The sequence below is a fragment of the Pteropus medius genome, unplaced genomic scaffold (genome assembly GCF_902729225.1).
Source record: "Pteropus medius unplaced genomic scaffold, Ma_sr-lr_union100, whole genome shotgun sequence".
NCBI classification, from domain to species: Eukaryota; Metazoa; Chordata; class Mammalia; order Chiroptera; family Pteropodidae; genus Pteropus; species Pteropus medius.
The window spans coordinates 15,959,020-15,974,538 of record NW_024340701.1 but is presented as its reverse complement, the minus strand read 5'-3'; the positions used below and the strand labels follow the sequence as shown (position 1 = coordinate 15,974,538).

The window sequence follows — 15,519 nt, the reverse complement described above, 5'->3', positions numbered from 1 at the left end:
AGGCCCAAAGGGCAAGGGGAGGGAGTGATCACTGGAACCCAGAGAGAACTGTCGGTCTAGTTTTAGGACAGGCCAGCCAAGAGGTGCTTTGGCACAGGAACATAGCCTTTGACAACCTTTAGCCCAGCAGGGAAGAAACATGGGAAATAAGTACCCTAAAATTTCTCTCCTCCTGTTTTCTAATCTCCATTATTGGCTCCAGTTGGCAAAACCCAACTGAAAACCATAGGGCACAGGGGCAAAGCACAAACCAATCTGAAAAATTGTAGAGAGTAAGTCTGGTGAAACAAACAGAATATTCAGCACAGTTCATCTCTTTTACCCTCAGCATCTACTTTTTTTCTTTTGTCTTAATAAAAATGTCATCATCTACTGCAGAAGTCAGTAAACTACAGCTGACAGGTAGGTCATCTGTTTCTGTAATTAATTTTAATTGGAACACAGGCACACACATTTTTTAATGTATTGTTTATGGCTGCCTTTGCTCTACAAAGGCAGAGATGATTAGTTATAACAAAGACCGTATGGCCCATACAATCTACCTGTTTTAAAAAAATTTTCTGATCCCTGACTACTTTAGCACTGCAGAGTAATATCAGTTCTCTCACGAGACCTAAAACATTAGCTACCACCAGTGATATTTATATAAGACACTGGAGGAGAAACAGGGTGGGAACAGTTAACCAATACAAAACATAGATGCTTCAATCCTTTCTGTAGCTGGTCATGAGATTGGAGTTGATAATTATTTCAATTTCTTCTTACTCTCTGTCAGCACTTTAACTGGATGGATTTCTTTACCTGGAAGCTTGACCCAAACTTTCATTCCTGAAGAACCTGTTTCCTAGGTGGCCCTGTTTTTATTAGTTGCTTCAGCTTTCCACTTGATCAGGACTATTGAGCAGTGGTGTACTGAGAGGTGACTCAATAAATCCCCTTAGCTCTAGACATAGTTCTCCTTTTAACCTTTGTTTATGAGCAACTTAATTTTTTTTTTCTTGATAAGCACTCAGGAAACACAGGTAGCCCCTTCTCTATCTGTAGATTCGGTGGTGGGAGGAACTCAAAACATTAACAGGCATTCTCAGCTTCCAATGTAAGAAAACCATGACTATATATTTCCTATGTAGACATCCTTCCTTGGGCATTAGAACCCTTATGCTCGGTGAACCTACGTTCATGGAGATGTATAGGAAAAATTACTAAGTAAGCTATTAGGTATAAAAAGGGCCATTCTAAGCTGCACATCTTGATCCCTAAATCCATGTGTTTTGCCTCTGAGGGTGACAGCACCATAATTTGGCTGCTGGTTTAAAAGCATATACTATATCATGTAAGATACATCCCCAGCCTAAGTATCAGCTAATTCTGTAACTGAGATTTGAGCACACCATTCCATTGTTCTGTCAAACCAGCTATTTTGGGGTGATGAGAGATATAGTAAGACCAATGAATTCCATAGCATGGACTTAGAGATGTGTTTTTTTCCATTGTAAATTGAGTTTTTTGGTCAGAGGAGATAATGTGTAAGGTATTCTTTGAGTATAAGTGGTGCATTCACATGACAAGAGAACAGTTTATTACTTTCCAATCTAAGTGAGAACATCATCTTTCTTGCTCTTTGTTATAATGTACTCCAGAGAGATCTTGATCGTCTTTAATATACAGAACAGCATGCTAATCCATCATATGATGGCATTTTGCTATTCTAGATGTGCTATCTTTGCTAGAGCAAAGCAATAAAGCCTCTAGTACCTGACACCCAGATATTGGCTGGGAAAATGCTTTCTTTTTCATTTCTATCAGCAAGATAATCAGAAGCAGGGGTGTCTGCTGCAGAGAGCACAGGGAATCTTCTTGAAGAAACATCTATCTTTAAATGACCATCCTTGCACATTCCAGGAAACTTAAGAGAGAAATTCCTCTTGATTTCTGGCTATCTGATATTTTTTCTGGGGATTAGGTTGGGAGACCATTTTTCCTCATTCATTCAAACAAACTAACAAAACATCTATTATTTTTCCAAGGGCTGGTAATATTCCTCCAAATATGTGAGCAACACAAATCTAAAATTCTACTTTGAGAGCCTATTCTTAAGAATAAGAACACTCTTGATACCAATTACTGTATCAATCAGGGTCCCAGCAAGAAACAAATAGAACACTGAAACTGTGACATTGAGGAAAGATTAATAAAAGGACTATTTATAAAGGTGTGGTCAAGGTTAAAGGGAAGTAACAAGTGATGGTGAAGCTAGCAACAACGAGGAGACTTTATCGCTTATAGGCCTGAAGGGGTGAAGGGAGAGGGAGAGAGTGGTTGCTGTAGCTCTAGCTATAGAAGGCTACCTGACAGAAGCTATAGCCCCAAGCAGAGGAATGTAACCACTGTCACCTTGTGACCCAGCAGAAAAGAGTCAAGGGAATAACTCTATCAATCTCACTTTCTTTCCACCATTCAGTCTCTTATTGGTACCTTCCTTTGGCCAATAACCAAAATCCACAGGGCAAGAGAAGACGATTAAAGCAGTTCATTAGGATTTGCCTCTTGAGGCAAAGAACAGTGTGAAGGGAAAAGAGAAAAAAAATGCAGAGACAGATATAGAACATCCAGAATAACGTCTTACAGTTAGAATAGTTTTTTTTTTTTCCTTTTTTTAGTGGAATATAAAATAATGCTGCATCTTACAATCAATGGTATCTCAGAGTAAATGAAATCCAGCATGTGCATGGCATCCAAGCTCTCAAGAAGTTTAGAACTTGAGGGAATACTGGATATCACTTAGTCCAAGCCCCTCATTTTACAGATGAGAAGACTGAGCCTCACAGAGAAGAAATGTCTTGCTCAAAATCCACAGTAAGCAGCAGAACTAGCAGTAGGAGCTACGTCTCCTAACAGTCAAACCCTGTGTTCTTTTGAGGTTGGATTAACATAAATGTATTCCTGACTCAGGCCTCACATTTTTTACTGGTCTAAGCCAAGCCAGTATCCAAACGCTTTCCTGTACACCTGATTATCATTAGTAACACAAGTGCTAAATATAGACTGAAAATAGAAGAGACATCGTCTAGAAGGTATCTGGTTAGTATTACAGAAAAAAGCTTTTAGGGACTCTACTTCTTCAGATTTAGAGGAGGTTGTATCTAGATTCAATTGGTTCTGATGAGACTCAGTAGGTTAGAAGACTCATCTAGAATAAAAAATATCCAGGTCTTCATTTTATGTACTCTGAAACAAGGTCAGACTACATGCCTGGGGAATTTTTTCAGGATACTTACAAGAGAGCACAAGAAAGATAAAAAAAGATGTTAGTCATCAAGCATGTGTTTATGGGGAGAAATTCAAATTAAGGAAATAAAACTGAGGAAGACTGGTAAATGGGGTGTCTTAAGCCAACAAGTACCTTAAGTCTCAAGATCCATTCGGCCATATTCTCTGTACCAATGCTTCTTAAAGTTTATTGTGCTTGCAAATCAACTAAGGATCTTACTATAATGAATATTCTGATTTAGTGGGAATTGCTTTGGGGCCCAACATTTTTCATTTCCAAAGAGCTCCTAATGATGCTAAGGCTGCTGGTTTATGAATCACACTTTGAGAAGCAATTCTCCAGCTCATGACAAGCACAAAATTTCTATCTGGAGTGCAGTACAAATAGCATGAGCTTTGGGATCTGAATTGGGGAGCCCAATGTGGAATGGGGCTTTATTACATACTAGTTGGATCATCTGGACAAGTTACTTAATCTCTCTGAGACTCATGTCTTTTTTGTCCTTTGTCTTTTTTTAAGCACAGCTAATAAATTAGGTAACAATTTGTGAAGCACCTGATGCAGAGTAGGTGCTCAATAAATGTCACTTTTGATCCTTTCTCTTGTCACGATCGATGATTTATTGAGGGGGGTGCGAAGGGAGCGACAGTGTTAAGATTTACAGGTGAGCAAAAAAAAAAAACAAAATGAGAGTCAAATTCAATAGCTGAGTCCAAAAAGAGTTGTTCCACATAATCTTAGTCTTAGAAATGGAAACCAGACTCATCCAATCTGTGTGCATCAATACAGTAAATATGTTGTTCTCCAAAGACAAATATCAAAACAGGTGGAATAGGTGACAATCAATCTTTAAATATATACAATCCATCTTCAGGTATTCAGGAATAACTTGTAATAGAACACGTTAGAAATACTAGGAAAGGGAATTTAATGAAAAGACATTATACTTTGCAGCAAGTACAGGGTGGCACAAAGCTTTGGTCTGGGGTACAGATTCCATACAGAAACTTAGAAGTAGGCATATTAAGTGTTTAAGTATTGCTGCTAATTTTGTACTAAACATAGCAAGACAAGTAAATGAGAACAGTCCTTTGTAGCCAACAATAAAACCAAGAAAACTAGCAAATGAATGCAGACCTTCCATCATCTCCAGAGAAGTTTAAAAAACAAATTGTTACTGTTTCTTAAAGTTCTTCCACCCTTTTCTACGTCTCTACTTAAAAACACAGATACTGTACCATACACTTAAAAATCTGTTAAAAGGGTCTTATGTTAAATGTTCTTATAACAACAACAACAACAAAAGAGCTATCAAGCCACAAAAGGTGGAACATGAAGGAACAAGCCACATGGAGGAATCTTAAATGCATATTGATTAGTGAAAAAAGCAAGTAGAAAAAGAATATATACCACATACTGTATGATTTCAACAGAATGACATTGTGAAAACAAGTCTAAACTATAGAGAAAATAAAAAGATCATGGTTGCCAGGGGTTGGAACACAAGAAATTTTTAGGGCAGTGAAACAATTCTGTATTGTAATGTAATTGTGGATACTTGATATTTTGCATTTGTCAAAACCCACAGAACTATAAAACACCAAGAATAAACCTTAATATAAACTATGAACTTTAGTTTATAATAATATATCAATATTGGTTCATCAATTCTAATAAATATACCACACCAATGCAAGATGTTAATAACAGGAGAAACTTGCAGCAGGGTGTTAAGGGATAGAAGGCAGTAGCATATGGGAACTCTGTACTTTCTGCTCAATTTTTCTCTAAATCTAATACTTCTCTAAGAAATAAAGTCTATTATTTATAAACAATCAAACCCGGAGACCACCTTCCTATTAGAACAGTAGTTTAGAAGAATAACTTGTCAGCCGAAGCAGGCGGGTGCCAGAGACCAAGCAAAAATGAGCATACCCACGTGTAGGTGACCCAGACTCTGGTAGAGTTTAGAAGATTACCTCTCTCATTTCTTCCCAAGGAGAGTCCCCATTCTGATGTCCTTGTGACTCAGTAATCCTTAGCTGTTCTTAGAGTACTGAAAGTGTGTCTTTGTTTTCCAGCCTACTAAGCCCTTGGACTCATCTTCAGGCCCACAGAAAAACAGCCTGCCCATGACAACTACACTCATTCCAGAAATGGGGACCTACTGCAATCAGAGTTGGGCCAGTTCTTAGGCTGGTGATGTGGTGCCCCTCTCACAGGTTCTTGAAATATTTGTACATTTATGTTGAGGATCATCTGCCTAGTAGAATGGATACAAAGGAATCCCCAATGGAGGCAAACCACCTTTTCCCCATGTCCTTAGCAATTTGTGTCTGGTCTAAACTGCATACTCCATTCAACAAAACAGTCCTGCCTCTAACCAGACCTGTATTTCTTAGAATTTATCAACCACAAATTGCTCTTTAGGCATGGGGTCTCTCCTCACTTGTCTATTCGAGCAGGCATTTCTTCCTGCTAATACCATACTGTTCCTGAGAGGAGTTCTCATTACCTTTTCAGGGATGTTTAGTACCCCTTATAATTTGGTACCCTGGGAAGCAGCCAGGGCAGCTTCCCCAACCTCAAAAGCAACCTGCTTCTGTGCATTCAGATGCTTTGCAAGCAAAGAGCTCTAACAGAGCTGGGTTTGGAGGTGACAGGAAAGAGCTGAAACTATTTCCAGAAATTCATGTGGGGAAAAAAGCATTAAGGGCATCCCCTAAAGTTCTGGTGTGTACTCCAATAATCAGAAGGACAATATAAGAAGATATTTGAGAATTAAGGAGGCCAAATTAATTAGGGGTAGTGAGGAAGGTCAAAAGCAAGAAGATTTAGGAAAGTCTAGATTTTTCTTTTTTCACATCAACTGAAAACCACTGATCTCTCTTCAAAAATGTCCATTCATAAATAATGAATACTAGGGAAGGACAGAAAATATATTCCCAACACCCAATCTCTTTAACTACAGTTCAATCATAAATGATATAAACTGCTGTGTAATAGAATGACTCCCTTCCTTGTGTCCAAATAAGACTTAAAAAAAACAAGATTAATTGTGGGGACTCATTAATTCCCATGGATGTGCACAATCAAGTTTCAATTTTCTGAAGACAAAATAAACCATTGGCTAAGTAGAAAAAAAGGCTTAGAAGGAGCAGATTCCTTCCTCAAGGTAAGTGGATTGAACAATAAAGGGATAACAATGAAATATTTAGATTGAAACATGTCTAGTTCTTTGTCCTTCTATAAGACATTTTTTCCTCAGCAAATGCCAATAATTTAAACTTTTGCTTTAGCAATTACAATGAAACATTTCATTTGCTTTCTGTATTAATTTCTGCCTCATTCAGAGAAAAAGGAGAGCAAAATAGAGACAAGTCTCCTCTTGTGCAAAAAAAACTGTAAAGTAGGACCTCTTACTTTATATGAGTGTTTTGTCATTGTATAGGCAATACTAATTAAATATTCTACCTCTTTTCCAAATATGAAAGGAACCCTCTACCAGAATAGTTTGATGAATTCCAGTGAGGTAAATGAAGTAAATGGATAATCTCTGAAACACTATGCATTCCTCATAGTGACAACAATAGTTTATATTTCTGTGGAATTTCTTTTCACAGAAGAGTAAATTTCCTTCCGTAAATAAAAAGCATGATTCTGAACAACATCCTTGTGAGGAAAGCAGGTTTGGTTTTCTCCCTAACATGGGGTCATAAAAACAGATTTACATTACACTGGAAGAGGTGTTAAGGGAAAGGGAAGGAAGATGGTTTGCTTGCAGGTTGCACAGTACTATTAACAAAAAACTGACCACAGTTTTTCTCTCTGTAAAACTAATTGCTTTTTATATATTTATTATCTAATTGGATGAAGTAGGAAATTCCTACTTCAAATAAATAAATAAATAGCACCCTAAAAACAAATAAATGATTAACACCCATAATGGCTTAACATAGCCCAAAAATAAGTGTTGTTGTTGTTTTTTAAATTTTTGCTGTACACTGGAGACCACTTCTTGTATATTGAATGCTTAACCTCTAACCAAGCATCCAGGAAAAGAGGGGGCCTAAGAGTTTATAAACCACAGAGTGCTATAATTAGCTCACCAATAATTTTTTTTTCCACAGGTGGGTCAAACTTTACAAAGCATATTTATATGTTACATTTGATATCTTCAATTACTCTAAGGTAGACTGATTATTCTTATTTTATAGACAAATAGATGAAGGCCTAGATTGAATAATTCAGTTAACTAAGGTCACGTGGTTGGTAAAGCAGTGAAGACTTGGCCTAATGTCATCGGAGTCCAAGGTTAGCCTCCTTCCATCTCACCATGGTTGTCTTGCAATTAGTAATGTCCATGTTAGCCAAATCCAATCTTCCATCATGACAAAGAGTTAGTCCAAATTACATAGTCAAGATAATTTGTTCTCTAATGCAGTTTTCTCAAACTATGATCCAGTTTTATCCACTTGGATTAGAATCATCCGAAAAGCTTTATAAAAAATGATGGAGATTTCTTGTTCAGTTGGTTTAGAGTAATGGTCTGGAATCAATGTATTAAATTTACCCTCCAGATGATTCAGATAATCCTTTAAAATCATTGATGTGGCCCAATTTCCATGGCTACTGTTCAAATCTTGCCAAATCCAATTGTTATAGTTTTGCCTGTGTAGACTTCCTTCTTCTATTTCTTTAATTTCAGAGGCCATAAATGACACCATTGTAGGAAGAAAACCCCTTCTGCCAACTTCTAAAGGCAATGCTGAGTTAATGTGAAATATCTACATAGAAGGAAAAACATAGATCCCAGGTCCAAAATGCCATAGGTTTTCACTCTGAGGTACTTCTGGGACTTGATATTTTGATCCACTTTGCTTCTAAAAGTGGAGTTTGCCCTTATTACTTCCACGACTTTCTCCTCCCCCGCCAAATATAAACCTTGGGGTAGCAAGTGTTGATGAGACTAATACCACTGTGAATCAGGTGGGCTCAATTCATTCACTAGTTACATAAGCACTTAATGATCATTGGTCATATATCTGTGTAAGTTTCTTAAGGAAAAGGAGGCCAAGATTATGAAGTCCCATCAAAATATCTTTGTTTTTGTGACCTAAAATATCTACATCTTTATGATCCCAGTGACAGTAACGACATAGTGAAATGAGAGCTGATAAACTGAAACTTCCATGTGTCCTGCAGGCACTATTTACAAACTAAATGGATGTCAGGCTTTTAAGCTCGCCCATGTCCCTTTACAACTTATCTGATTCAACTGAGGGAAAGTGGAAGGCTGAGATCTTCAAAGAAGGAACAGGATGCTCCAGGCAAGACCGTGGTCTCTTCTTCTGAGAAGCTGATATGCTGGCCTGGAGAGCACACTTGGTGCTTTTATCTGTGCTGAGACAGGCTGGAATGAACTGTCTAGGGTTGTATATAACTACAGTACTTGTAGAAAGGTTGCTTTTGAAAGACCAATCAGTAAGCATATTCAGAGATTTTTCTTGGTCTGTGTGGGCCCCAGTTTCCTTATCTGTTGATTGGAAGTTAAAAAAAAGTGATCTCTCTCTCTAAAGATGCCAACTGGTCTGCTATTCTATGATGTTACTTTTTTTTTTTCATTTCCACTTATTCTGCCAATGTTTTTTTTTCTTAATTACCCACTTTGAACTAAGCATAGGGGATAGAGCTGTGAAAAATAGAAATATTGTCTCTGCCCTTATGAATCTTATATTCTAGGGATGTATGGAGGAGAGGGAACTGACACAGGCATTAAAGGACTTGTTACATGAATAATTGATTATAATTGTGATGTGTGTAGTGAAGGGGAAGTAGAGACAGGCTGCTGTGACCTATTCAGGCAGCAGGCAATCAGTGGAGGTTTCCCTGAGCAGGTAACATTTAAGACCTGGATGATTAATGGAAATCAGACTGATGAGGAAAAGGAGCAAGAAGATTCCTTGCAAAGGCCATGAGATGGGATAGAACCTGGCACAATTGAGAAGCATAAAAATGCACTGTGTGACTGAAGGGAAGGGGAGGCATGGCCTGGGACAAGCTGGAGAGGAGGCAGCAACCATCTTATGCAGGGCCTGCAGGCTATGAGCAAGAATTTGGATTTTATTCTCAGGTCAATGAAAAGTCATGGAGGATTTTAAAGCATGAACAGATTTACATTTTTTAAAAAAAGATCACTCTGGGGATGGATAGATGGATAATGATAAGCAAGTATTGCTAATGGCAGAAGCTGAATTTAGGTGGTGGGTATAAGGGTGTTTACTATAAAATCATTTCAACTTTTCTGTACGTTTGAACATTTAAAAATAACATGGTGGGAAAATCTGTCCATAGCATGAAGAATGGCTTGACAGAGGGCAAGAATGGCTGCATAGATGGTAACTGGAGACTTGTAACAATCATAGAGAGAGATGATGGTGGCTTGGACTAGGGTAGTGGCATGGAAATGACGAGAATTGGACAGGTTTCTGAAGTATTAAAGAGGTAGAATCAGTATGGTTTCCTGATTGATTTTGCCTCAGGGTAAGGGAAAGGCATAAATCAAAGATCGGTACCCAGTACCTAGTTAGTATAACCATGCCTAGTTAGTATAACCAAGTAGATGACGGTTAGTATAGTATAACCTAGTTAGTATAACCAAGTAGGTATCAGGTACTGAGTCAGGATGTCCTGGAGCAGAAAGACATGGGTACAATAGAGACAGTGGAATGAAGAGATCAATTTTGAGCATGTTGAAAACATGAGCTATCTTGATAGAGATGTCCTATAGGCAGTTGGATCTGGGTCTGGGGCTGAGAGGAGGGGTCTAGGTTGGAGATGTGAGTTTGAAGTGATAAGCATATAAGTGGTCATAAAACCATGAGAGTGCACTACATAATAATGCCTGTGAGGGTGTAGAAAGTGAGGTGAAAAAAAAAAACAAAAACAAAAAACGAGCATTGAAGAATCCAATGTTTAACATTTAGCAATCATTAACAAAGAAGGAGAAGGAGCAACTAATGACACAGAAAAATTAGGCAGATATAATATGATATTACTGATGGCCTCTACTGATGGGCTCCTGGGTTGTTTCCAATATTCTGCAATAATAACCCTTGTATATACTCACTTCTTACATATGTATCTACCTCTAGGATAAATACCTCAAAGTGAATGAAATTGCTGTGTATATGTGTGTGTATCTCATTTTGAATTTCAGTGCTTATTTTTGAAAAAATAAAAAGACTGCTTAGAAAATCCAAACATAGCTTAATTATATTTAATGTGGCATTTGATAGGGCTTGCTAAATTTGATATATCTCTATGATGTAATAGCCTGTAGCCATAAAAAAAGAATGAGGCTGTCAATATATTATGATATGGAAGGAGAGAAAGACAGACTTACTTTTCATGACTTTGAACTATTTGAATTTTATGACATTCACATGTATTATCTATATTTAAAAATATTCTTTTTACTTATACACTATCCTTAGTAAAAAAGTGACCTAAAGATCAATTTACCTTTTATTTCTGAAAGCAACACAACAGGTTTCTGATGGACTTCTGCATACCTGGGTTTTGCATCATGGAAATAACCAGTTATCAGATGTTGGATTTTATGAAACCATGATACAGAGAATTGCTCTAAATGTAGCAAAGATCTGAACACATAAAATTCATGTTCGTCGTGAGTTCAAGTTGTAAATTTTGATATTTATTTCTATGCTACTTTTGTTATTAGTGAATAAACCCATTTCATTCTGTCTACTTTAGAGATGTCCCCAGACTTCACCATCACCCCTCTCACCTTCCCTGAAAATGTCATTGAAGATAGGATGAGGCACATCATCAGGTCTGAAGACAATTTATTTTTCCAAAATAGAAAGTAGTGATGATCTTACATATTTTGTTTTATGTTTTTAAGAAGAGCGATGTATGAATATGGGTGTGAGTAGTTTTTTTTTTTTTAAGCTACACTAGACCACTAATTTCAATTTTCTAGAATTAGGTAGCCTATTTTTTTTTATAATATTGAAAATGGATTGCTTATTCTCTTACTAAGAGTAATGCTAAATATACTCTTAAATATATACTCAAAATTCAAGAAGAAATTTAAAATATGAAACAATAAGTTAGAATACACCTGAAGATGATTCTAACTTTCCCGCTACTAAAATCATTCCTATCCTTTTAAGGATTTTATATGAATTCAAGTGAAAAAAATGAGCTGAGGGGCTACAAGATGACTCCAAAAGAAGACTAGGTCAGGTATGTTCATACTTAAATATTCAGACTCTGCTCTACCTTCCTTTATATATGTCCTCCTGTCCACCCTGATAAACATAAGATCACGTCAAGGAGTACAGTGGAAAGAACACTAGCCTAGGCATCACACCTTAGATTTAAGTCCAGATATAGTCACAGCTTATATAAGATCTTGGGCAAGTCATTTCAGCTCTCTGGGTTCAGATCTGGAATATGCAAAATAAGGAATCAGATTTGAGGCCCCCTTCAGCTTTAACTACCTTCACATCTAAATTTGGTGGCTAAAGCATCTGGAATTCCAAGTGACAGATGGAATTGGTAGATTGAACTATTGGCCATGATTCTTCATCCTTTCCTATAATCTCACTCTTGCATTGGTTTCACTGTGAGCAGAGTATATGTCCCTGCCTCTTGATTTTGGGCTTGGCCATGTAACTTCTTTTGACCAATGGAGTATCAGTAGACATGACACAAGCAGGGCTCAAAATGTACATTATTTCTTACTCCCTCTTTGTTAATGGCTTAGAATATTTTATAAAATACATGTTTACAACAGACATAACAGCTAGGTCATAACTAGGTGACCCGATATCCCGATTTCCCCAGATTAATCCTGGTTTACATCTATTGTTCTGGTATGATGATTTGGCTCCCTTCGCTCTGAAAAGTGGGCTGATTTAGATTATAAATTATATAGTCACCACAGGAAAAAAAAAACTTGTCATTTCATCTTGGAAATTTACCTGGCTAAGCCACAAGATTGCTATAATAACAGGGCCACCTCCTTGCCCCAACAACCATTCCTACAATGCCTTTTTCAGATTGTGGGGATTCCCAGGGTGAGAAAAAGGTATCCAATCCCTTCTAGTTACTCTTAAAGTGCTCTGTATCCTGAGTGGCCCCCCTTTCCCTCAAACCATTTGAGGAAACCTAAAGTAACTCATAACTAGAAAAAGTTTGAGGACTCCCAATCTCAACTATAGTGTCAAATAAGCTTGTGCCTTCTCTCATATAGTACAAAGCCTATGAATAATTGCACAGCTTGTTTTTTTGGCAGGACAGTGTAGTACACTTTCTATCATCCAATCTTGAAGGCCCTGGCCCATGGACATATAGAAGTACGTGCTTTTTTAGACACTCGTCAATGTTCATCACACTGATATCTCTCTCCTCATGTCCCAATACCCTCAAATGAGAAATGACAGGGAAGAGAAATCCCAGATCCTATGCCTGCTACTAGTAGGAAATGGCAGCCAGATGGTCCTTGGAGGCCTCATTTTGAAGAATGGTACCTTCAGAGCCGACGCTTCCCCATGCTGGAACGAAGCATGAGTATACCCTCTATGGGAGTCCCAGGATTGTCGGCCATCTTCTGCCAAAGGCGTTGCTCTTCTCCCTGAGAGTCCATCCAATCCACGTTCTTCCCATGGCTCACACCTAAAGAAGGGAACGGGGAGCATTATACTTCACAGATGAAATGTTTTGGTCTTCTGGAAGACCTATTAACCTCTGAAGGGGCCTTTTGACCAGAGAGCTCTTTACTCCCTTGTTCTCATTTATCATACCTACTGAGTGGTGTTAGAATGGAATGCATTTTTGCCTGCACTACTCTCTTCTGCCTAAATGATGAGAAACAATCAGGATGGCCATAGTGGCTCATTTCTTCACTACTTTGGTAGTGTAGCAGAGAGCTGGCTCATCTGGACAGAGCTAACATGACAGAACAGGCTGAACTGGGCTCTGAGGCTCTCCCTTTCTAAGAAGGCCACTTCTCTGACAAGGAAGCTTTCATTTTAGTGGTATAGATATTTTTGGCCCTCCTTAATCTATAAATAAGTGGAGCACCATAGGGGTGAGTCATTCTCAACAGGACTGTTGACCATGGTGCATGCAGACCATCTATGTCTGGCCTAAGCTATGGGATAATGAGAATTTCAGGGGCTGTATGTGCTGCTCTACTATAATTTTTCCCCCAATTCCTCCTGTTATAGTTGTGTCCTTCAGGCACCAGTGGTGTGCTTCCATGGCCTGTTTGAACAACATTAGATGTTATTTTTTTAGGGAAAAAATTATTTCCTTTCAAACAACTAGTGTGAGTAATGGCTGCAACTGCTGGATAGAAATGAGAAAAGGATAAAGTAAAGTTGGTCTTGGAAGTCCTCTCCCCTACAAGCCTTTGTTGTCTTAGCGAAACCTGATACAAGGCCCAAGAAAGCAGCAGAAATTCACTTAGACTAAAGTGTAAATGATATTTTATGAAGAGAATGAATGTAAACACTATCCATCCCAAACTTCTAATTGAAGGATACAAAGTTATGTAGTAGTATTTTATTTTAAAAATGAAAAGATCTTTGGCTAAAGACATGGAAAATCTGTGGAAATTGCAGGAGACAGCTAAGCTGAAACTATACATACACCTACTACATATCACACCTGCAGGAACCGCTCCCCTGCCCCATGCCCAGTCACAGACCATATCAGGGTCCCCAAGTCCCTCACCGCTTCCGGAATTCAAACGAACTCCTCCCAGAAAGATGTTGCTGGAAAAGGCCTCCTTGTCCCAAACAGTAAGTTCTAGGCAAACATTCTTTATATCCTGGGGATGCAGACCACTGAACATGAAAGTATGATTCCACTGAGGATTAACACTCTTTTTTATTACCAGAGTTTTGTGTTTGGTGGCTTTGCTATCATCAGGGAGCAGGTAGCTGCAGGAGAAAATGCAATCAAGCCATCAGTGAGATAGTAGGCAGAAAATGACATCCTTGAGTAGTTATTTCAATTTCCCATAATTCTTGGGGGTGTGTGTGTGTGTGTGTGAGAGAGAGAGAGAGAGAGAGAGAGAGAGAGAGAGAGAGAGGTATTCAATTTTCTATCCCACATTTTTATGTGCTTAACTCTGGATTTATTTTAGTGAGATGGTTTGTTATTTCTTTTAAGTGGGGCAACAGTAAAATGACCAAACTCTCTTTTCTGATCCTATTTTGGTCCTTTCCTCATCTTGAAATGAAAACACCTCCTGTGGTGGACACAATATAATATCCTGTCTCCTATCATCTTTGCCCAACCTCTAGTTTGACTTGAAGCCAGGATGAGCAGTTCTTGGTATGCTAATAGCTTCTCACCTCAAGTGCCCATGTCTCTAGGTAAGGACTTTCCTCTGGTGCTGTGTGAGCTTACTCAACTTACATGCAGGGAATTCTGGGATTACTGGGGATTTAATGTTCCTAGGAGCAACCTTCAACCAATCGGTTTTAAAAGTTGATAGATAAATCCCACAGCTTCCCTGTCCCTTGAAGGGACAATCCTAAGGTACTTTCCACAGAGTGAGTTCCTTCTTTGTTGCTTCTCCAGTGCAACTGAGCCTCAATTGCCCACAGTAGTAACGTGTCTATTAATATATTTTTATCAGCTTCCCTCCATTCCCTGTCTTATTTTCTCTACTCTCTCACTGGTGCTTCCTGGAATCTCTTCTCAAATAAAACACCTGCACTCCAGGCCTTCTCTACCATGGTCAAAAATAATGTTTTTGACCATAGTAGAGAATGAGGCTCTACGTACCTAATGAACCAGGGTACAGGCTTTAAGGAAGAAGACATATGGGTATCATTAGTTCATTAAACAAACATGAAAAATGTCAAAAACAAATGGCCTTACAATAAAAAAAAAATACAACACTTGCGATTTCATTTCATATACCAAGCAGAGATGACTTTCTCCCAATATTCATTCTCTCCTTATACTTTTCTAAAAATATCCTCATTATTTTTAGTAGGCACAAAATTGCCCAGAATAAAGACTATATTCCCAGTCTCCCTTGCAGTAGTATAGTCATGTGATTAAGTTCTGGATATAAGAAATAGTCTTGTATGAAAATTCTCGAAAGTGTATTGCCAGATGGAATTTGGATGGGACAGATGAAACAGTTATCTTGGACCGTGAGGTGGACACCACAATAAGACAGAAGAAACCTGGGTCCC

At 38.2% G+C, this 15,519-nt stretch overlaps 1 protein-coding gene across 5 annotated transcripts in view; it reads right to left on the bottom strand.

Annotated features, from left to right (window-relative positions):
* Nucleotides 1-12,704: 12,704 nt before the first annotated feature.
* Nucleotides 12,705-15,519, bottom strand: part of SYTL5 (synaptotagmin like 5) — a 216,674-nt gene continuing 213,859 nt past the window's right edge. For all 5 annotated transcript variants that reach the window (XM_039888172.1, XM_039888171.1, XM_039888173.1 and 2 more), the window contains 2 exons: nt 14,039-14,247; nt 12,705-12,976 (listed from right to left, as the gene is read on the bottom strand). In XM_039888172.1, coding sequence (XP_039744106.1) covers nt 12,834-12,976; nt 14,039-14,247 — 352 coding nt within the window. In that variant the 3' untranslated portion in view covers nt 12,705-12,833. The remainder of the gene's footprint in view (nt 12,977-14,038; nt 14,248-15,519) is intronic.